General features: G+C 41.7%; 1 protein-coding gene across 1 annotated transcript in view; it reads left to right on the top strand.

Annotated features, from left to right (window-relative positions):
• The window catches only part of LOC310771123 (NLR family CARD domain-containing protein 3-like), a gene marked incomplete at its 3' end in the record, with an annotated part of 44378 nt that extends 20259 nt beyond the window's left edge, over window positions 1–24119 (top strand). The window contains exons 2-5 of the mRNA XM_083663789.1: window positions 10854–11133; window positions 13085–14876; window positions 14970–15143; window positions 23974–24119. Of these exons, the coding sequence (XP_083519915.1) occupies window positions 10854–11133; window positions 13085–14876; window positions 14970–15143; window positions 23974–24119 (2392 nt within the window). The remainder of the gene's footprint in view (window positions 1–10853; window positions 11134–13084; window positions 14877–14969; window positions 15144–23973) is intronic.
• Between the last annotated feature and the right edge of the window lie 78 nt (window positions 24120–24197).

Below are 24197 nucleotides of genomic sequence, written 5' to 3'. Positions count from 1 at the left end.
GCCGGCATGAGTTTTTGACGGTATGATAACCTTGGACAAAAATACCACGGTTTCACGTATCACAGACTAAAATACATGAAATATGTTACAATTTAAAATATATTAAAACTAAAAAAAATAAAACAACTTGAAATAAAATTATCTTTACAAAAAAATAAAACATTTTGAGACATTTGCCTGTCCCAAACATGTAAAAAAGAAACACCAGAAAAATAGAAACTGCACTGTGTTACAGCACATAGAAGATGGCTCAGACTGGCAAAGTTAGTTACATGTCTGTCGAGTAATACAATGATACACCCCGTTTATTTATTTTGTAGCGACAGATGGCCTTAAACGCCACACTCACGTGACGCTTCTTGAGAGAGTGGTGCGGTAACGTGCATATTTCTGCATACTTTATCGAGGGACCATGAAGGCGTCATGTGACAGGCTAAACGCTAGTTGAAGCCTGGAGGTGCTGCTGCTGGCAGCTGCGACAGTGTTTTGCCATCAACCTTGTTAATCTCGCTATATTCTTCATCACAGCGGGTCATTACCCACTGTGCACTAGTTCTGCATAAGCACCTGCAGCTCTCTCCTTATTTTACTGACGTTCTCACTAATCACACGGCTGTTTACATGCGTTTCTGAACGGCAAGCTAGTTATTAGCATAGCTAGCTGTTAGCTATCATGGATGTTCTCTCTCTCCCCCTCGGTAAAATGTAACTTTGCTGCGCATAACATTACTTATTTGCGGGAGTGCATGGGAGAAGCCATCCCACCACCCTCTTCCCCCACCCAATCCCCCCGCCTTCACACACTCCCCCTAGCTTTTTGCATCCTCCTCCCCCCCTTTTTTTTCCCTTCTCTGACACATCCAAAACTGGCGCTGTATGTTATGGCAGCCTCTTGCGTTTGTTGATGAGCTATAGTTGCAAAGGGCGCAGCGCACGCTGCGACTGGCAGCAGGGAGTAGATGGTCTTTTGGAATCTGTACATATTGCAACAAATGTATATGTATTGTATAATATTGAAGTGTGCCTTTATTACTCTCAAACTAGTAATAATGTTCCGAGTGTATCTTTTAATAACCACTACTGCCTGATGTAAACCAAAGTGCCCTTCTGGGACATGTATTAAAGTTGATTGATTGATTGATTGATGAGTCATTCAAAAGTAGAGCGAGACCCCTTCCTGGCTGTTGTTCATTGGCTAATGAGTCACACATTTTGGTCCTCCGCTGATGCCACTCTCTCTCTAAATTGCTCTGGTGGAGGAGGCGGATCCTACAGCTAACTAGTCTGTAGCTTGAACAGAGACATGGTAGACCCAGGCAGGGGATAGTTGTAACATTCTTGACATTTCTGTCTGTATCTTGGAGCTCTTTAAAGCCAGTGCATTCAAAATTGTATACAAACTAATTACATGTGTCTGCTATCACATAGTGTAGCTGTTACCTCTGCAACACACACAGAAAATGCATGGCTTAGTCTCAAACACAACGAGTGAAATGTTACAATACACCCCATAGTCTGGGTTAGTTGTAACACACCTTGGGGTGAAATGTAACATTATGAAGTAAGGATTAAAACAAAAACTTAAGATATTGAAAGCTTTTTATTTAACAATTACATTACTTTTTAACATACAGTAACTGGTGTGTGTGTGTGTGTGTGTGTGTGTGTGTGTGTGTGTGTGTGTGTGTGTGTGTGTGTGTGTGTGTGTGTGTGTGTCTCAAGTATGTTAGTTACTGTTATATAATCAAATTTAACAAATGTGCACCAACTGAATATTAGTGTGCTTAATTGTCTTGCACTGTCAGTCAGCTCTACACTAGTCTCTCCCCAGACTCAAATATTACGTTGAATTGCTGGGCTCCGCATACTACTGAGTCTGTATCACTTCACAGCCACTGCTGGGGTTTGGGGGCGCGTCTAGGGGGGTGAAATTGAATGAGTGACAGGTCGTAGCAGCAATGAGCAATGAGAGAGTGGTTCGAAAAATGGGCTGTGCCTCCCATGAGTGGGTTGAGAGAGAGATCTGCAGCATGCAGTAACATAGTGTATCAGACCCAGAGAGAGCTCTGCAGCATGCAGTAACCTAGTGTATCAGACCCAGAGAGAGCTCTGCAGCATGCAGTAACATAGTGTATCAGACCCAGAGAGAGCTCTGCAGCATGCAGTAACATAGTGTATCAGACCCAGAGAGAGATCTGCAGCATACAGTAACATAGAGGCCATTTACACCTGGCATTAACATGCGTTTTCTGCCATCAGATTGCAATCAGATTGTATTTGATCACTTCAGCCTGATTCCATTTACACCTGGCACTAACATGCGTTTTAGGTGAACAGATTGCAATCCGATTGCTCTCCAGCTCGAACGTCATCCCACGCGCCCCCTTTCGTTTTGGCGGGCTTATTACAACAACACGGAGCAGAAAGAAGCAGACCTCACAAACTAATCTCCTATTCAACAACAACAACAACAGCGACAACAATTGAAAGAATATGTTAGCCATCCGTGAAGCTGCCCTATTGCATGGGCTTTTGTTGGTTTTCGTGGAAGAAGCCGTCTTCAACAGCTGAAATACCAAGAACGAAGGCAGAGAAGAAATATGTTTTATGCGGCTGCTTTTATTACAGCTGTTATCAGTGCCACCACTGTCAAGGACTATCTGGGTGCGGGAACCCAGTCAAGACTGGTGGGAGAGGATAGTGTTGGGGACCTTCGAGGATGAAGACTGGGTGTCAAATCTGCGTATGCGCCGTCAAACATTTGATTTTATTTGCGATAAACTGCGACCCAACCTATCCAGAAGAGACACGCAGTTGCGCTCGGCAGTACAGCTGGAGAAACACGTCGCGGTGACAATTTGGTTTAACGTTACAGCTAACGATAGCCTGGTTTAATGGGGAAACTAGCGTAAATATGTATTAACCTTAAGGTTACGGGTATAGCAAGTTGAGGGAGGATCACAACATACCATCTTTATCATTGACAATGTCAATTTAATTCCCGTTGTCCTGTCACTGGCACTGTTGGTGGAGTCCATGCTAGCGTTATTATCTTCAGAGTCGATGACGTCCCCTTCACCTGGACAAAACGATGGCCGATCACCTAGCCTTGTACCAAGACGCTGATTACATTACACTACATCTGATGTAGTGTAATGTAATCAGCATCTTGGTACAAGGCTAGCCGATCACCCAGCATTGCATCTATTTCTTTATCAAAAGGACACGTTGCCCTGACCCTGCTACTTTTCTTGTTCTTGTTCTTGGCCTGTCTGTAAGCCAGTTTCAGGTGTTTAATTTTTCGCTGACATTGTAGCCAGGTCCTGTTGTGGCCATTCTCTGCCAGTTTCTTAGCCACTACTTAATAAATGGGTCGGTTGCGATATGCACTGCCAAGTTTAGCTTGTATACTTTCCTCAGACCAAATTGAAAGCAGACACTTGGTCTCCTCGTGACTCCATCCACGAGTGTCTTCATCCATAGCGTTAGTTAGTCCTTGCTGTTAACGTTAGCGTGTAACGCTAGCTCTGGCTGTGTTATTTCTTTGTGCTAACTAGATAAACTTTCGCGGCGTGCGAGGACGTATTTCCGTAATTTGCAATGTAGTTTTAGCAATCCAGTAGGTGGCGGTAAGGCAACATTTAAGGATGCCAACCGCCATAAAACTGCAAAGAAGATGAAGATTATGTATTTCCATATGGTAGTTGCTGAATGCGTTTTGAGAGGACGCATTGCATTTACACTTGTGTTAAATGTTGTCATAATGCGTCCCTGACCACCTCCGGAGGTGGTTTGGCCGATCAGATTGCAATCCTTCTTCAATGCGTTTTGGGGGTGTTTACACCTGTACTTTCAAGTGATAAAATACAATCGGATTGCAATCTGATGGCAGAAAACGCATGTTAATGCCAGGTGTAAATGGCCTCATAGTGTATCAGACCCAGAGAGAGATCTGCAGCATGCAGTAACATAGTGTATTAGACCCAGAGAGAGATCTGCAGCATGCAGTAACGTAGTGTGACCCAGAGAGAGATCTGCAGCATGCAGTAACGTAGTGTATCAGACCCAGAGAGAGCTCTGCAGCATGCAGTAACATAGTGTATCAGACCCAGAGAGAGCTCTGCAGCATGCAGTAACATAGTGTATCAGACCCAGAGAGAGATCTGCAGCATACAGTAACATAGTGTATCAGACCCAGAGAGAGATCTGCAGCATGCAGTAACATAGTGTATCAGACCCAGAGAGAGATCTGCAGCATGCAGTAACATAGTGTATCAGACCCAGAGAGAGATCTGCAGCATGCAGTAACGTAGTGTGACCCAGAGAGAGATCTGCAGCATGCAGTAACGTAGTGTATCAGACCCAGAGAGAGCTCTGCAGCATGCAGTAACATAGTGTATCAGACCCAGAGAGAGCTCTGCAGCATGCAGTAATGTAGTGTATCAGACCCAGAGAGAGATCTGCAGCATGCAGTAACATAGTGTATCAGACCCAGAGAGAGATCTGCAGCATGCAGTAACGTAGTGTATCAGACCCAGAGAGAGCTCTGCAGCATGCAGTAACGTAGTGTATCAGACCCAGAGAGAGATCTGCAGCATGCAGTAACATAGTGTATCAGACCCAGAGAGAGATCTGCAGCATGCAGTAACATAGTGTATCAGACCCAGAGAGAGCTCTGCAGCATGCAGTAACATAGTGTATCAGACCCAGAGAGAGATCAGCGTAAGAACTCTCATGGGTCTGGCGTCGAGACTAGCTCTACACTAACATTTAAACTGAACAAATGTGCACCAACTGAACTTTAGTGTGTCCGAAAAATATTACTTAAGGCAAAAGTAGAAACAAACATAACCTTAATCCAGCACTGCTACAGCCAACATAATAGCTAAACACATAAACAGGTAACATGATGAGGTTAACCAAACACAATACAACAAACTTAAGTCATTTACGCACACATGATAAGGAGCAAACAAAGATACCACTCTCAAAGGGTAACTAATACTGAGGGTTTAAATACAGACAAGGTGGCTGAATGTAATTAGTCCGGAGTGCTGGCAGGTGTGCATGGGTGAGTGAATCAGGGGAAAGGGCAAATGTGAGGTGAGGAGGATCATGGGAGTTGAAGTCCAGGGAGTCACTATTTTGTACAGTCAGTCTTTCTCTGCCAAGACTGAGTCATACTGAACTTCAAAGAAAACATAAATACAATTACACATTTGCTTGGGGTAGTTTGTACGATTTGTTCATGTGTTACAACTGACCCAGACACTTGTAGCCATAGAGACAGTCCGCATGTCTGGGAACGTCCATACAGGCCCTAGGAACGCCCACAATAGCTGGCTCAGCGTGACTGGGGGCGTGGTCAGGGTGGGGTAAAAACCCCCGTTCTATCCATTCAGCAAAGTTAGAATTTAGCTGATAGCCCAGCCCAGGCAGACACGATCGGGTATTTAACCACCGCAGTAAACGCACATCTGAGCAGACGTCTTGTGTTCTGCTCTAGAACCCCCAAACATGTAGTTTAGAGCCGCAGCACCGTCTTTTGGTGAGTCAGCCCATGAGATATATCGGCGGTTTTACCCCACACGCGCGCCAGCCGTTTAACATTTTGTGGCCGTTCCAAGACATGCAGACTGTCTCTATGAAGTAGCTTACCTTACAGCTACCAGCTAAAACATTAGCACTAACAATTTGCATGTAAAATAGCTACATAGACACATAATTAAAATGAGTTAAGTTTGATGAGTTTAACTACAAAGCAGGCAATGCTATCAAAAAAATAATTTAAGTAAAAATATATACTTTCTTACGTCAAAATTAGTTTTTTCCTCCTAACATTGGCTATATCTGCCACAGGCTGCTACTTCCTCACATGTGGACTAAGGACTAAACTGAGCATGTGCAGAGTGAATCAGGTGATTCATAACTTGCTCCTGATTGGAGGAATGGAAATTGTTACAACTGACCCATGTTACAACTATCCCCGGTCTTCCACAGTTACTTGTGTAAAAAAACGACTTTGGTAAAAGTAGAAGTACTGATTCAACTATTTACCGTAAATTCCGGACTATAAGACGCACCGGTGTATAAGCCGCGGGACCAAAATTGACTATTTTTTTCTTCTATAAGCCGCACCGGTCTATAAGCCGCGGGTGTTTTGATGTTTAATTACCATATGAAAGGGTTCGTGCACAGAGAGGAATGTCGGGAAAGCGATGGCTGTTTGGGGAAGCTCCCATTTATTAACATTTCAACAAAACAAAACAAAAGTCAGGTCACTAATCCCCAGACAAAATCACACAACAATAGGCTATATGTGCAGCAAACCTGTAACCAGAGAAGTCAAGTCACTAATGCTCGTCTTCCTCTTCTTCCTGCGTACTGAAACCACCAAAGTCCTCATCTTCAGTGTCGGAAACGAACAGGTTCAGGGTGGCTTCGTCAACCACTCTCCTCTCTCCTTCATTGTCACTCAAAACCAACGAACTCCTCTTCATCTATAGCTGTGTTTCCATTACAGTTTTTCGCAAAAGAATTGCGATATTTCTACAACTTCGACAATGTACAATTGCGACTTGTAGGCGTTTCCATTGAAGTTGCGTTTGAGTGATTCCCCGTTGCAGCAGCTGCCACAGTGATTACGCACGGGGATCTGCCCCATATCCCGTCCCCTGCATGTTCAAATCCAACCAATGGTCAATGGAAATCCCAACATGAAGTTACAATGCATATAAACGAGCCTGATTATCAATTCAAAAGAAAATGAGTCGCAAAATGTTGCTGGCTGCGTGAATGCAGTCAGCGCGACAGGCAGAGGAAAAAAGGTAGCCTAATAGCCTACAACTGGTCCGATTTAGAGATGGAGGGGGGAAAAGGCTGATTTGGTTCTATAATTGCACCTGAAACGTGTGCAATGTATTAGCCTACTCACAGTCACTGTATTCACTTCAGACAGCACCACCGCACCAGTGTGTGCTTTTCATCCTCTCATCTCGCCGCTGTGCCAAATGCGCGCACACAGGCAGCCTGCTGTCACCATGGACCGATTTCTGCCATTAAACATTATCTAATTTGCCCGGCTACGCTTTTGCACAACACTCGTCTTTCTGCTAGGTAGCGTTGCTTCAAAGTTTTCCACTTGCTGCGGAGGTTTTGACACGGCTATCGAACCTTACTTACCAAACTTATTTTCCGCTCCTTTTCCAAGGGATAATATGGGTCACATGACGTGCAAATGCGAAAAATGTGTTTCCATTACACTTTTGCGATAAACTGCTATATCGACACGTCTGAAAAACCACCTCATGATCATCTACTGCTCGTTCTCATGCTGTCGAGAACGAGCAAAGCTTTTTTTTGGTGAAAGAATCCTCCAGGGCGCTTCTTGTTAACAGTCCGAGTGAGTGGCAGGTCGAACGTCAAAGGCACTTCATCCATATTTATGATCTGCTCCGGTTCGATGGAATATTCCTTGATCTTCCTTTGTGTGAATTCGCCGAAGTTTGTGATTTTCTCCTGGTAGTCGGGGGAGGGAGTTGATGGGCTTGTGGCCGTTTGCTTACCGTAATTACCATATGTAAGTGGTCACGCACAGAGGGGATTGTCGGGAAAGAGATGGCTGTTTGAGGAAGCTCCCATTTACCGTATTACCGTAACATTTCAACAAAACAACATAACACAACACCACCGTTGTTTATTTTTACAGTGCACACAGTGTCCGCGGTGTGGTGAAAAGAGGGCAAGAGAGGAAATTAAAACACAAGTGGATTTATAGTTAGAAAGAGTGCTAAAAAAGAGAGATTTTTTTTTTTTTTTTTTTTTTTTTCTGAAAAAATCCATAGATAAGACGCACCGTTATATAAGCCGCAGGGGCCAAAAAACGGGAAAAAAGCCGCGGCTTATAGTCCGGAATTTACGGTACTCAATTAAAAGTAAAAAAGTACAGGCTATAAAATATACTCAATGAGTAAAAGTAAAAAAGTATTTTTACCGGATGTTTCTGTGCAAAGCTAAATGTAACTGAACCTCACATCATATATTAATAATATAATTTGAAGACTATTGAACTTAAAATATCCCCTACAAACGTGTTTTTATACATCTTAAAACTCTGTGCTGTAGTTTTTCCACAAAAACAGTCAAATTATCCCATTCAAATCCTTAAAATGACAAAAAAAAAAATCTATTCCTCCCTCATTCATATTTGCAGGATATATGAATATGCAAATCGTTAATCACAAAAGTTTAACTGTTGGATACAAGGTGTCTCCTACTTTATTGAAGCCTCTGGATACAAACACTGAGTTTTGAAAACACAAGACAAGATGTAACTATACCCTGCTTGTCCTGTGTTTCTTTCTCTAGTGTCTGATCAGACAACTATTACGCCGAGTAAACAAGAGAGTTGAAAGAAAAAGCTACACTGCCAGAGCGTCTGGCTCGTTCGAGTCTGCAGTGTTGACAACTTCAACCTCACTTTCAGCGGCATCGCTCATGTTGCTGGTTCCTCTGGCTGACATGAACATCACTATTCACAGACGCAATTTCTCAGCGCGACCGAGTGTCCATCTCTCGTCTCTCTTATGGCAGCGTTCTCACGTTTGGTGTGTGGTTCTGATACATCGATACATGATGTGGTCTGGTGGGTGGACTGTGCACTTTTTTTCCAGGTTATGTCAACGCCCCCTTAGGAGACTGTCTAGCCAATGAAGTTTCGTAACATTGACAGAGAGCCAATCACAAGCTGACATTTAGGGGACCGCACGAGTGCCATTCCATACTATTGGCGGAGCCTGGAATGAGCTATCTCTATTCATTCTGCCCCGTTTCTTCTCTGTCTTTCTTTAATCGTTGTTGTCGTGCATTCAAACTTAAGTAACAAGCTTGTTTTGAAAATGTAAGGAGTAGAAAGTACAGATACTTGTGTTAAAATGTAGGGAGTAAAAGTAAAAACTTGTCAGAAAAATAAATACTCAGCAGTACAGATACCCGAAAAATCAGTAATGTACAGTAATGAAGTATTGTACTTTGTTACTTCCCATCTCTGGACCCAGGTTCCTTCCACATGTGTCATGCACTCATGAAAGTACTTACCATACTTAAATTATTGCTCAGAGATTTGGGGAAATACCTATAAAACTTCACTTCATGCAATAACCATCCTTCAAAAAAGAGCTATAAGGATAATAAACTATGCTGGATATCGTGATCATACTAACATACTTTTTCTAGATTCAAATCTTTTAAAATTAATGGAAATTATAGAATATAAAACTGCGATTATAATGTATAAAGCCAGGAATAATCAACTCCCTGGAAATATCCAGGCGATGTTCTCTGATAGAGAGGGGGGTTATTGCCTCAGGAGGGAGTTAAATTTAAAAACCCAAAGAGCTCGGACGACATTAAAATCATACTGTATCTCAGTATGTGGAGTTAAGCTATGGAACGGTATGGATGTGGAGCTACAGCAATGTTCAAGTGTGATCCAGTTCAAAAAGAAATATAAAAAATGCATTATTATGAGGTATAGGGAGGAAGAGTTATAGTAACAATATTGAGTTATATATAATCTGTGTATGGTGTATATTAATTTCTGGACGGTTGTATATTGTATATATTGTATTGTATTGTATATTGTAATGAAATATAATTATGAAAGTGATTATGGTGGTTATAATAATGATTATAATGATAATAATTATTAAGATATCCTATGTATATATATGTATATATATATGTGTACCGGTATATGTGCATATTCGGGTAATGCAATGTATATGCGAGTGTAATTGTCAATTTTGTAATTATTTGAATTTGAGTATTATTGTCTCTGTTTTTGTTTATAATTGATTATTCGTTAATCATTTTTCTGTTGTATAGCTTGTTTAAGTAAGAAGGGTAGGCGCTATAAGCTATAGCTTCAGCCTACACCTTTTCGGTCTATCAGCCTTGTGCTGTTTTGTTTGTACTTTTTTGTTTTATTTTATGAAATGTTTTAATTGCCCATGACCGAAATAAATAAATAAATAAATAAATAAATAAATAAATAAAGGTCAGCGGTAACAAGGTCAAAGTTGAAATAATTTGAACTTGGAGCGCAGCGCTCGGTGGGAAATTTGAACGCTGTGTATTTATTTTATTTTGTGACGCTAAGTGTAGCACTGCTGCTGTACCATTGTTTTCCCATGGAGAGCAGCGCTCTGCCCATAGGAAAACAACAGCACACCCGGGGGTGTTGAGCAGTTTTACAGGGGAGCATGTAGGGTTTTGTCCTTCCTGTGACATTTTTGGCATTTGGACTTTCAAACATTAATCGTCCCTAATTAAAAATCCGGCTCTGCACGGTCGCACGTAAAATGGCATATGTGGCCCAACAGAATTTGCTCGCTCACACACAGGGATTCTTATTATATTATTACTATCATGATTATTACTTAGACTACCTGACTCGACTCAATTTAGCACCTCTGTGGAGGAACGATATATAAGCACTGCAGTATAAACCGCAAATTAATTTTACACCACTAATTGACAGTATTATGAGCCACACAATAGAGAAGAAGAAAAAAGAAGAGAAAACTGCAAACAATAAAAATAAAACATTTGCCATTTACCCCCCTTTTGTTGTTGTTGTTTCATAGTCATGATTCATATCTTAGCTGGTTGGCTTGCTTCCAGGATTAAAACTTTATAAGAATGTTCTGAAACGAATGAATGGGAAATTCACTTCCTGGAACCGGAGCCATTCAAAAGTGAGAACTGCCAGTCAGATGAGGGCGCTATTATCTGCAAGCTCACAGTTACAGGATCAATAGTATGGTCAACTAATCCTAATGTCTTCTCATCAGGGAGCAACGATGGCGACACCTGTAGAGCTGCTCTTGGGAACTTTGGATGATTTGGGAGATGACGAGTTCAAGAGGTTCAAGTGGTTCCTGCAGCAGACTGGCATCCTAGACATCCCAGCCATCCCAAAGAGCCGCCTGGAGAAGGCAGACAGGCTGGACACAGTAGATCACATGTTCCAGACCTACAGCGAATACACTCTGGAGGTGACCAAAGAGGTTCTGAGGAAGATCCTCAAGAATGATCTACTGCAACGATTATTAAAAACCCGAAGACCCGAAGGTAAGTAATGGGACAATTATAAAATGGGACTTTATGCAAGCATGCATCACATAAAATGATTTGTAAGATATGACATATATGACAAAATTATTTAAAAACACTTTTTGCCTAAATATAGTGTGAGTCCACAGTTAATCACGATTAATCGCACAATTAATTTGATCTGTTGTAAATCTACCTTAAACCGAGGTACCTTAAACCTGACATTTTCTTGTGCCAGTTAACAACACTTGAGAGCTTTGTGCAAACATACACTATTGCATGGGGAGTAGCTATTATCATTAGCTATTATCATTAGTATGGGTAAGTATTTGGCCATTGGTATTGTTATTATTGCTACTAGTTAGTGGGAATACGCAGTAACTAGTCTTAGTCTACTCTCTCTCAGTCTCTCTCAAATATATATTATATACATATATATATATATATATATATATATATATATATATATTATATATATAATCATGAGAGACCAGTGGGTAAAGTTTAACAAGCGAGCTTTATTCACGAATGGCATGGCGGTTAGTTCTATGGCATGAAATGGCATGGCAACTAATTCTATGGCATGGCAGCATGACAACTGATTCTTTGGCGTAATGACTCCGTGGTAAGATGACTCTCTTCTTGTGGTGAGAGGAGGGCATCTACTCAGACTAGGATAGAGAACCCCCCCCCCCCCCCCGTAGGGGATTCTTCAGGAGTCAAGACGTTGGTGGTGGACTGGGGAGGTGGGTGGGGCGAAACACAGCTTCAGAGGAGGGGATACGACCTGCCCAGGTACAGCGACCATGGAGGTGAAGGATCAGGGAAAGAGGATGATGACGTGCTGACCATGGCTATATGTACTGCCACCTCATAGCCTCGGCAGTGACGTCATATTGGCATGTTGACAGGGGCTGATTGGCTATTGAGGATGGGGTGATGAGTCACACGTCATAACGGACGTCACACTAGGATTACACTTGACTTAGGCTGGGAGCTGATGCCTATTGTGATGTGAGGTAACATGACTGGTCTTCATCTTGAAACTAGGTCGAGACCAACATATATATATATTACAATCATCTGTCTCTCTCTCTCTGCCCTCATATATATAGACCGTGGCAGAGAGAGAGAGACAGGCAGAGAGAGAGAGACAGGGGGATAGAGAGAGAGGGGGGAGAGAGCTGAGACAGTTGCTCTTGTCTGCACACACTGTGGCTCGAGAGATGTGGAGGATAGCACAGTTAACTTCACAGAGTGCAGCCTGAGAGATGCGTATTCCCAGTAACTAGTAGCAATAATAACAATACCAATGGCCAAATACTTACCCATACTAATGATAATAGCTAATAATAATACTACCCATGCAACAGTGCATATTTGAACAAAGCTCTCAAGTGTTGTTAACTGGCACAAGAAAATACCAGATTTAAGGTACCGCCATTTAAAGATTTAGAACCGATTTAAAAAAAGAGTGTGATTAATTTGCGATTAATCGTGATTAACTATGGAGAATCATGCAATTAATAGCGATTAAATATTTTAATCGATTGACAGCCCTAAATGAAATGTATATAGAGTGTGAGTCTACTTTTATTAGCCTATGTTCAGACAATAGATTTGTGAAGAGGGGCAGGCTGCCATTTTAGTATAGAAAGTATCTGCTTGTTCAACACAAAAGTTGCCAACACAAACAATAAAGCACAGTTTGTGGGAATTATCAGCACAGTGGAAAAGTGTCTTTAGAGAATCTGATTGGTTGCATGTAACTCCCTGTTACATGACCCTAACCCTAACTCCCTGTTGAGTAATAATAACTGACTGTACAACAGCTTATACCTTCAACTCCATTAAACGCCAGGATGAGCTGACTAAATAAATTCATGTTTAGAATATGGACATTTAACAGGAAATCTTAGCATTACTCATAATTACTATACCATTCTCTCATTGTTGTCTGTTCATTCAGAGATGCTTGCCGAGTGCCAGAGTGAACACAAATCCACCTTGAAGAAGAACTTTAGACGTTTGTTTGAGGGAATCACAAACTCAGAAAAGTTGGTACTTCTGAATGAGATCTTCACAGAGCTCTTCCTCACAGAGGAAGAGACTGGAGAGGCCGACAACGAACATGAAGTCAGACAGATTGAAACGGCATCCAGGAAACCACTGAGCCCAGAAAACACAATCAAAAATGAAGACATCTTTAAACCCTTACCTGGAAGAGATAAACCAACCAGAACAGTGCTGACAAAGGGAGTGGCTGGCATTGGGAAAACAGTCTTAACACAGAAGCTCACTCTGGACTGGGCTGAAGACAAAGCCAACCAGGATATGCAATTCATATTTCCAATCACTTTCCGAGAGTTGAATCTGCTGAAAGAGAAACAGTTCAGCTTGGTGAAACTTCTTCACCACTTCTTTCCTGAGACCAAAAAAGCAGGAATCTACAGGTTTGACAAATTCCCAGTGATGTTCATCTTTGATGGTCTGGATGAGTGTCGACTTCCTCTAGACTTCAAGAACAATGAGTTCCTGGATGATGTTACAGAGTCGACCTCAGTGGATGTGTTGCTGACAAACCTCATCAAGGGGAATCTGCTTCGCCTTGCTCACATCTGGATAACCACACGACCTGCAGCAGCCAGTCAGATTCCTCCTGAGTATGTTGACCTGGTAACAGAGGTGAGAGGCTTCAATGACCAACAGAAAGAAGACTACTTCAGGAAGAGATTCAGAGATGATGAGCAGGCCAGCATAATTGTCTCCCACATCAAGAATTCACGAACCCTCCACAACATGTGCCACATCCCAGTGTTCTGCTGGATCACTGCTAAAGTTCTGAAGCATCTGTTGAACACTCGTGACACAGAAAACCTGCCCAAGACCCTGACTGCGATGTACATCCACTTCCTGGTGGTTCAGTCCAAATTGCAGAACGTCAAGTATCATGGGAAAACTGAAACAGATCCGCACTGGACACAGAGCAGCGACATGATTCTCTCTCTGGGAAAACTGGCTTTTGAGAAGCTGGAGGAAGGCCACCTGATCTTCTATGAAGAAGACCTGAAACAGTGTGGTATTGATATCAAAGCAGCCTCAGTTTACTCAGGAGTGTTCACACAAATCTTTAAAAAAGAGGAGTGTGGGATGTACCAGGACCAGGTCTTCTGCTTTGTCCATCTGAGCATTCAAGAGTTTCTGGCTGCTGTTCATGTCATGGTCTCATTCATCAACACTGGTGTCAATCCACTGTCAGAAGCCTCCAGGTTGTCTAGGCTACTCAGACCCAGATCAGCAGTAAAATATCTCTACCAGAGTGCTGTGGACAAGGCCTTAATGAGTCCAAATGGACATCTGGACTTGTTCCTCCGCTTCCTCCTGGGCCTTTCACTGGAGACCAATCAGGCTCTCCTACGAGGCCTGCTGCCACAGACAAGAAGTAGCTCACAGACCAATCAGGAAACAGTCCAGTACATCAAGAAGAAGATCAAGAAGAATCCCTCTGCAGAGACAAACATCAATCTGTTCCACTGTCTGAATGAGTTGAATGACCATTCTCTAGTGGAGGAGATCCAACAGTACCTGAGATCAGGAAGTCTCTCTACAGTCAAAATCTCCCCTGCTCAGTGGTCGGCTCTGGTCTTCATCTTACTGTCATCAGAAGAAGAGCTGGACGAGTTTGACCTGAAGAAATACTCTGCTTCAGACAAGGCTCTTCTGAGGCTGCTGCCAGTGGTCAAAGCCTCCAATAAAGCTCTGTAGGTTAATAACTGGGTAGATCAAATATATTAAATAAAATATATATACATTTTCAAATGTGTTGTATATCTCTCTCACCAATTCTTCTTCAGGCTGAGTGGCTGTCAGCTGTCAGAGAGAAGCTGTGAAGCTCTGGCCTCAGTGCTCAGCTCCCAGTCCTCCAGTCTGAGAGAGCTGGACCTGAGTGACAACATCCTGAAACATGCAGGTGTGAAGCTGATCTCTGCTGGACTGAAGAGTCCACACTGCAGACTGGAGACTCTCAGGTGAGTATTCCTCTTCGTGTTCAACAGACGACCATTTAAATCCTGCTTTACATACACGTTACTATCAGCAATTATCACACGGCTTTGTTGAATGCTTGATTCTGATTGGTCGATCACAGCATTCTACAGTCTGTTATTTCTGTATATCAGACCATTGCTTATAACAGACAATTCTGATTACACACTCTGGAGGCCGTGGGTCATATCAATCTGCAGAACGAAGTCCAGTAAATGCTGTTTCTTTAATAATCAAATTAACAATGGGAGTTGCATCTCATAGTTACATTTTGATTTATTTAGTTAGTAACCGTGTAATAAGCTGGATGATGTACAGCTCACATAAACACATATATCATGTAGAGGATTATCTCTGTTCATGTAATTTTAAAACCAATTGTGAATCCAATATTTACCAAGACTTCCTAGTCTATGTGAATTACTTTCCATGAGGACATTTCATTGTTTCCTCTCCTTGGATTCAGATTCAGATTCAGATGACTTTATTTATCTCAGAAGGACAATTCATTTTCACAGCCTACCCAACACCTTAAAAGCTCACAGGTGAGGAACAAATACTCCTGACAGACATGACAAGACATAACGTAACAGAATGACATAACAAACTAGTACGAATGCAACGCAGACTTATGCCTCCACCATTAGTTCATTCTTGAGTCCAAATCGCCATTTGAGGCAAATTGGAAGAAATTCCGTCAAGGCGCTCCTGAGATGTTGCGTTACAGAGCTTGGAAATTGGGTGTGTGAGGTCACAGTGACCTTGAACTTTGACTACCAAAATGTAATCAGTTCATCCTTGAGTCCAAGTAGACGTTTTGAGGCAAATTCGAAGAAACTCCATCAAGGCATTCCTGAGATATTGCGTTAACAAGCTTGAAAATGGCATTCGAGAGGTCACAGTGACCTTGACCTTTGATCACCAAAATGTAATCCGTTCATCCTTGCGCCCAAGTCGACGTTTGAGCCAAATTGGCAGAAATTCCATCAAGCCGTTCTTGAGATATCGCTTTAACGAACTTGGGAATGGCAATAATATGTATTTATAAATCGTGAATCTATCATTTACAAAGTATGAGAATACAATCATTAAACACATTAGAAATTAGGTTATTAATCAGGAATAAAATGTTTATAACTGTGTTACTAATGCTTAGTGATGTATGAATAATGCTTTATAAATGATGAATCCATGATGAATGATGTATTTACTAATGGTTTATTAATGCTTTATAGTGTATAGTTATTATAAAGTGTTACCACGTTGGGTGCTGCTCAGTGATTTTCTTTTTTTGTTTCTGACATTGTCTGACATGAATAGATAAAAAAAAAAAAAAAAATGTCCCTGGGCTGCAAACTCATTTAAACTGTGGAGATCAAAGTGATTTCTGTGGAGAGTAATGTTAGCGTTACTGGCAGGCTCTGTTCCCCCGAGACGCTGTTTCTAACTCGGCGTGAGAGCGCGCTCGAGGTCGCTGCTGGAGGAGCCGGCTGGAGGTATGTGCGCATGGCCGTGTGCTCCAGACCGTGGGAGGCTTTGCGGAGCTGCGCACTGCGGAAAAAGTGCATCAAACTCAGATTGATAATCCTCTAACATCATTTGAGCTTATTCAGGTAATATATTAAAGGCCCATTCCGTTGGTTCTGGCGAGAAATAAATGTGCACAAAGTGTTTATTATTGGCACTGAGTGAATGCGCCTTGACGTCACTTAAAAATGGCGACCAAGGGCGTTTCTCTCCGACCAGCCGTTCAGAAGATACATGGAAAACCGCAGTTTCCAAGTGGATAGCATCTCCCGCCACAGCTAGAGGATGTGACGTCTGCGCGCGTTCATGAGCTTGCCTCTTGTCCTAGACTGCTAACAGGAAATGGCTGAAGTAGCTTTTAACGTTACGCTCGTCGCTAGCTGCTAGCTAAAGGAAACAACAACACAGACTCCAGAAAAAGTCCAGACTAAATAAATAAATATTTATCTAATGAAGCCCGTCTGGCCAGACAGCAGCAATGTGACCGACATCGGGGGGAAACTAGAGTCAGGACTGTGTTTTCGGTTCATGAAGGGAACTTGCTGCTTGTAGCTACTGTAATGTGGTTTTGACCAGATAACGTTAGCTGCTTGCTAATGGATTTTCAAGATTCAAGATTTTTACTGTCACTCCGTAGTACAAGTATCTGACCACCTGGTCAGAAACTCTGCTAACATTACCATCTTGTGTGAAGTAATGCAGCCCTAACGTTACTACCGTTATGCTTATGGTCATGGAACATTATTGTTTGACTGCATTTAGCTGCGGTGGTGAGTCGTTAGCTTGATGCTATACGCGGCTAACTAATAGATTTAGCTATATTTATAGAAATGACCACCAGCCCCACTAATAACGTTACTGTCTTGTGTTGATAATGAATCTAACAGTCGGAAATATGCCTAACGTTAGCCTACTGTCTGTTATGTTTACGGTACATTGTTTGACGGTACCGTACATACAGGGGGAGCAGGCTATTTCCTTGCTTGTGCTAACATGAGTATCCACTTCCCGCAGCCAGCAGGCTCTGACTGCAGTGGGACTGCACATACTAGGCCTAACGTTAGCTTGATGCTAATCGCGGCTAACTAATATTAATTTACATTTATAGAAATTACCACCAGCCCCACTAATAACGTTACCGTCTTGTGTGGATAATGAATTTAACAGTCCTAAATATGCCTAACGTTACTGTTATGCTTATGAAACATTGTTTGATTGTTCAGTTTGGTCAACTCCCGGCATTACCGTACATACAGGGGGAGCAGGCTATTTCCTGGCTTTTGCTAACATGAGTATCGACTTGCCCGCAGCCAACGCAAGCCAAAACACGACCAAACATGCCACAATAACGTCCCCTAATTCATCCAGAATCCTTCCTGGGCATCTCGAGGCTGATCTGACCGATAAATTGTCCAGGTTGCCGTTTTCAAGTGACTTTTATGAGTTAACGTTACAAGGCAACGAACAGCTCTGCTGTTGCAAGGCAACTGCTTGTGCGCGTGCGAGTATGGTGCCCGCGCGTCAGCTCGTTCACACGCTGCCTGCAGTTATACTAACGGCCACCGGCGTCAGTAATAGTGAGTTTTGACGGATTGGGCCTTTAATATTGTAACGACAGATATTACAAATGTAACGTCTATAATGAAGACGTGCCAACTTTGATGACATGGTGTCCAGTATTTTAAGAGCAGAGGGTTTTTTCATTTCCTGAAAAGTTGCTGTTTTGGAGATAAGTGGTTTTCATCGGACAGCGACGATATGTAATGTTACACAAACACGCAAAGTTCAAATGAAGCAAATATTGAATTAGTAGATGGTAGTGATGCGCGGGTCAGGGTTTTTTAAGGCCCGCCCCAACCCAACCCGTCATTGGAGCCAGCCCGCCCCGCCCAGCCCGTTAAAATATCTGAAAATTCCTAACCCAGCCCAACCCAGCAGCCCGCAACGGCCAATTTAATGTAATATGTCTCCGGACTCAGGAGGAGCACAGCAGAGCTTCCAAGGTGTGCAAAGTAGCTAATAACTCTGTCTCTCTCCCCCCTCTCTCTCACACACACACACACACACACACACACAGACACTCACATGCTGCCGTGCGCGACAACAGTTGTAGCCTAGGCCTGCTCTGGATGAGTTGCGCTGCTGCTTTCATGTCGGTCTTTCTTCAATTAATCCATGGTCTTCAGATAGCGCGACTGACACACAAAACACATTTAATAACTGAGGTAGGTTTAAGGATAGGAGGGGTTGATTTAGAAAGAGTATACGAAAACACTTTCCTGGGGGTAGTAATAGACCATAAATTCAGTTGGAAATCCCAAGCGAACAAAGTAAGATCCAAAATCTCCAGAAACATCGGGGTTTTGAACAAAGTCAGACACTTCCTTAACCACAGATCCATGAACACTCTTTATTCCACGTTGATTTTACCTTATTTAACTTACTGTGTTGAGATCTGGGGTAATGCTTGCAAAACCACACTACAGTCAGTTTGTACAGTACAGAAAAGAGCAATACGAATAGTGAATAATGTTGGATTCTATGATCATACTAATCTATTATTTATAAAGTCAAAAACATTAAAATTTATGGACTTGGTGGATCAAAAAACAGCTTTGATTGTATATAAAGCCAGAAAGGGACTGCTCCCGTCCAACATACAAATAATGTTCAAAGAAAGAGAGGGGGGTTATGCCCTCAGAGGCGAACAAAATTGGAAACAACCCTTCTGTAACACAGCTATGAAAAGCAGGTGCATATCTGTCTGTGGTGTGAAGTTGTGGAACGCTTTGCCGGAAGACTTAAAAACCAGTAAGAATGTGTTGATCTTTAAAAAAAGGTATAAAGACATGATGTTGGAAAATTACAGTCTAGTTCCTAGGTAACTGAATGATGTGGGGGACAAAGGGAAAAAAGAAATAAACAAATAAATAATAATAATAATAATAATAATAATAATAATAATAATAATAATAATAATAATAATAATAATAATAATAATAATAATAAAGAAAAAAAAAGTATGTATAAGTATATATATATATATTGGTATATGTATATATATATAATAATAATAATAATAATAATAATAATAATAATAATAATAATAATAATAATAAAACAATGATTATAAAATGTATGAATATGCATGTATGGATTGTGTTTGTTTTGTTATTTGCTACCCACTGGTTTTTGACTGTTGTATTATTTGTTTATTTTTGCTTTTTTTGTTTTTGTTGTTGTTGTTTGTTTCTTGTATTAGGATATTTTTCCTTGCAATCCTTTGTTGTTTATTTGATGGCAAGTAAGGACAATGTCCAAAATGTCTGATCATGATGATCTTCTTATTTTAATTGTAAGAAAAGGGGGGGCTTTACATAAGCGTTTGCTTCTGCCCCAAACCTTTGGTTATGACCTAAGTGTATGCTTGGTGGTGGTGGTGGTGACCAATACATTTTTTCATTCATTCATTCATTCATTTTCATTCATTCATTCATTCATTCACTTCCCCAAAGTGCGGATGGCGTGACCGCAGTGTTTCAAATGGAGGTAGCAGGTAGAGGTAGGCACTAGGCAGGCTACAGAAACAGTTCTTATTCTTCCCCATTTATTTTAATTACCTCATGCGCTCTCAATTGGCCATGTTGCAGTAGTAGGCTACTAAACGTAGTAGTGCAGCAGGTGCGCACACGGCTTGCAGATACGGCTAGACTCGCTGTCTGATTTCTTTTAATTACCTCATGAGCTCTCAATTGTCCACAGCCTACTCATGTTGCAGTAAAGTTGACAAATAGATCACAGTCGAGTCCACAACAGAAAATCTGCAGTGGCATTATATGGACACTTCAAATAATAATTACAGCGAATAATCCTTCCAAAATGTTTGTTTTGAGAGCACATAGGCTACCTCATTGAAGCGTTTCTTTACTCCATGTAGGCTATAGAGAGTGCAGCAGGAGTCTGTCTGATTGTGTGTGAGAGAGAGTTCACGTCTTTAAGGTTAATTACTCTGCGTGTTTCACTGCTCTAAATTATTTAATAATGTTGCTTTGTCACGTTCTGAGCCTGCCCCGCCCGCACCCAAGATATTTTCATAATTTGCCAACCCAGCCCGCCTGCGGGGCGGCCCAGCCCGCGGGACCCGGCGGGTTCTGGGTGACCCGCGCATCACTAGTAGATGGGGTTCCTCCATATTTTGTGTAAAGCCAGAGAGTATGGAATACACAGGGAGAAGAGACCCACATGTATGATAATAACATTTCAGCAAGTATGAAGTTGATTTAAAAAAATCCTGCTTTAATTTGTGCTGTCCAGCCCTCCCACAGCTCATCAAATATGGCATTCACAAAAAAAACGTATTTGCAAGACATTGTTGAGTGACACTCTCTCCCTCTTTCCCTCTCTCTCTCCCACACGCACACGCACACGCGCACACGCACACACACACGCACACGCACACGCACACACACGCACACACACACAGACACAGTACCGTACTCTCTCTCTCTCTCTCTCTCTCTCTGACACACACACACACACACATACACACATGAGATAACACTGCCAGTCATGTTTCGGGTCTAAACACTAATGTAGGAGAGTAGTTCTGAACGTAAACTTACTTTGATGTCACATCAGTGATACATGTATATATTGAATATATTGAGATCCTGCGTCCACTCCGTTCTTGTGAGCATGACTGCTCAGTACAGTGTGGCAGACTGTAGTGAAAAGCTTCTCCATCCGCTAAGTGGTTTCTACTTTAGCCGTGCGTGACGACCGCATGTTTTTCATCATTGTCAGTTCCTCCAAAACATACAACTGTCGCTGTTTTCCACCTATGAGTTTTGTTGCTTCCACACATGTATCTCAGTCAAAATAAAAGCTCTCTGCAGAGCCATGTCATTGTGACCTCATGACATTTTTAAGGACATTTCATATTATTTTGAAGGCCAAGATTTATCATCAGTGGACCGTCGCTACTAAATGTATTTTATTAAACCGGACGGACAAATCCTGTCTCACACACACACACACACACACACACACACACACACACACACACACACACACACACACACACACACACACACACACACACCTCGCTGTCACTCACCACGATCGCAGATTTAACTCCAAAACAGTAGCATTGTGGATATGAGTGGATCTACATTTACTAGTTTAATATTATCAATTGCCTGGCCTCCCAGGATACCTCGTAATGTTGCATTTACCCCCATGCATATCGTTTGACCATTTTTTCAACTTATAAATGTATAAAACCAGAGGAAACTCGCGTTTTCTAGTGCTTCTCTATGGAGCTCTAAGCTGAGAATGTCCGAGTGTATTGTGAGCTGCACGCGCTGTGATTGGCTCGTCTGCGTTCGGGGCGTGGCTTAGCGATAGGTCAATTGATCCCAAGTGAACCGCCCCATCTGCAAAGCCTTAGGGGAGTAACCCCACCCATCTACTGTTTAGGGATAAATAATTATTACACCTTTGACTAGGGGTGTCACGATACATTCAGTTCACGATACGATACGATACACGATATTGGGTTCACGATAACGATACGATACAATATTTTAACAATATTTTTTTGCAATCGATTTGTAAGTTGAGGGGGCACCTCCACGCTAATTTGAGTGATTTCACCATTTTCACCCTCCGTGTCTGTAACGTCCCTCGTCTGTTCAAACAAAGCAATGAAAAGGAGAGCGAGCATGCAATCAGATGCAGATCAGTGCCACCATGTTCAGCTTCTTTTTCTCACGATATGAGATTTAATCTCAACGATACATATTGTCACGTTTTGATATCGCGATATATTGTGGGACGATATATTGTGACATCCCTACCTTTGACACTTAAAAACCTATAAAAATACACAAAAATGTCAATTTCACCCACTTCCCGAGGTCGTAGAGACTCATGGATGGTTTCGTTGTAAAGCCCATGCTCACTTCTTGGACAAGCGATGACAATTTCAGAAAGATCAGAGCGTCGGTTCCAGAGTTATTCAAGAAAATCTGGCAGGCTTAATTTGCATTTTCTCCCCATCATGCAATTCTGACCCTCTTAGAGACACAAAACCCTGAGTGAAACACATCTCTCAGAATCACCCCCCTGGCCGTTTGGGCATTCAGACATCTGCCTCCATTGGTCAAGGCCAGCCCAGACCTCCTATCTCATTTATTACATGCTTTATAAGGCATAGATAGTCCTCACTTTAGATGAGCTCACATGAAATACTTAACTAATGACTAGTAACTACCTTAATTAATCATGAGTTTGAGTATCAATAAGTGTTTATAAACCATATATTAACACTCACTAACCATGTCCAAATCATGCACAAATGTACACATGAATGTACATACGTTGTTTAATCATTTACTTACACGTTCTAAATGATCTTATGAATCATTAACAACTCCTAAGTACGGTAAATGGTTTGTAATTAATATAATACGTATTTATAAATGGTGCATCTATCATTTACAAAGTATGAGAATACAATCATTAAACACATTAGAGATTAGGTTATTAATCAGGAATAAAATGTTTATAACTGTGTTACTAATGCTTAGTGATGTATGAATAATGCTTTATAAATGATGAATTCATGATGAATTATGTATTTACTAATGGTTTATTAATACTTTATAGTGTATAGTTATTATAAAGTGTTACCACGTTGGGTGCTGCTCAGTGATTTTCACTGCACAGTGAGGTTATCATTTCACAGCACACTGTGGGATATGTCGCTAGTAATCACAGTAACGTGAACGTTCACAATCATGACCACTAATCATTACATAATGTTAGGCAAACAACAGATGACTAAATAAATGGTTAATGATAATTGAATGACAACAATAGCCAATGAGCTGCATTGAGTCATTTGGTTAGAAATCCATGGTGCATCATGAGAATACGGCACTTTAATTGAATTTAACTTAATTGTAAATTGTATTACTAATGTATCAAACTTGGGGAGTGCGCTTAGGGGGGCCTGATGGAGTGCAGTGCTGAAATCATTTGCAATTTGGCAAAGCGCCACCTACTGGCAACACAGAAAGTAGTTTATCTCAAGAACCGTTCTTCCGATTGACTTCAAACTTGGGGATTGCACTGCTGGGAACCTGACAGAGTGCAGTGCCTAATTTAATGCTATTTGGCATAGCACCACCTATACTTGAAAACACAAAAAGTGGTTTATCATTTATGAGTGCTAAATGGAAAACATTTTAAAGTTGTTTGTCTCCATCACTAATTCTCATGCAGACTGAGTGGCTGTCAGCTGTCAGAGAGAAGCTGTGAAGCTCTGGCCTCAGTTCTCAGCTCCCAGTCCTCCAGTCTGAGAGAGCTCGACCTGAGTAACAACGAGCTTCACGATTCAGGGATAAAGCTGGTGTCTGCTGGACTGCAGAGTCCACACTGCAGACTGGAGACTCTCAGGTAAGATCCATTCACAGCTTTCCTCATGTGATTTGACACGGCTCCCACAG

The sequence above is a fragment of the Poromitra crassiceps genome (assembly GCF_964638095.1).
Source record: "Poromitra crassiceps genome assembly, contig: HAP1_SCAFFOLD_366, whole genome shotgun sequence".
NCBI classification, from domain to species: Eukaryota; Metazoa; Chordata; class Actinopteri; order Beryciformes; family Melamphaidae; genus Poromitra; species Poromitra crassiceps.
The sequence above is the reverse complement of the archived record's forward strand: the minus strand, read 5'-3'. Positions and strand labels throughout refer to the sequence as shown.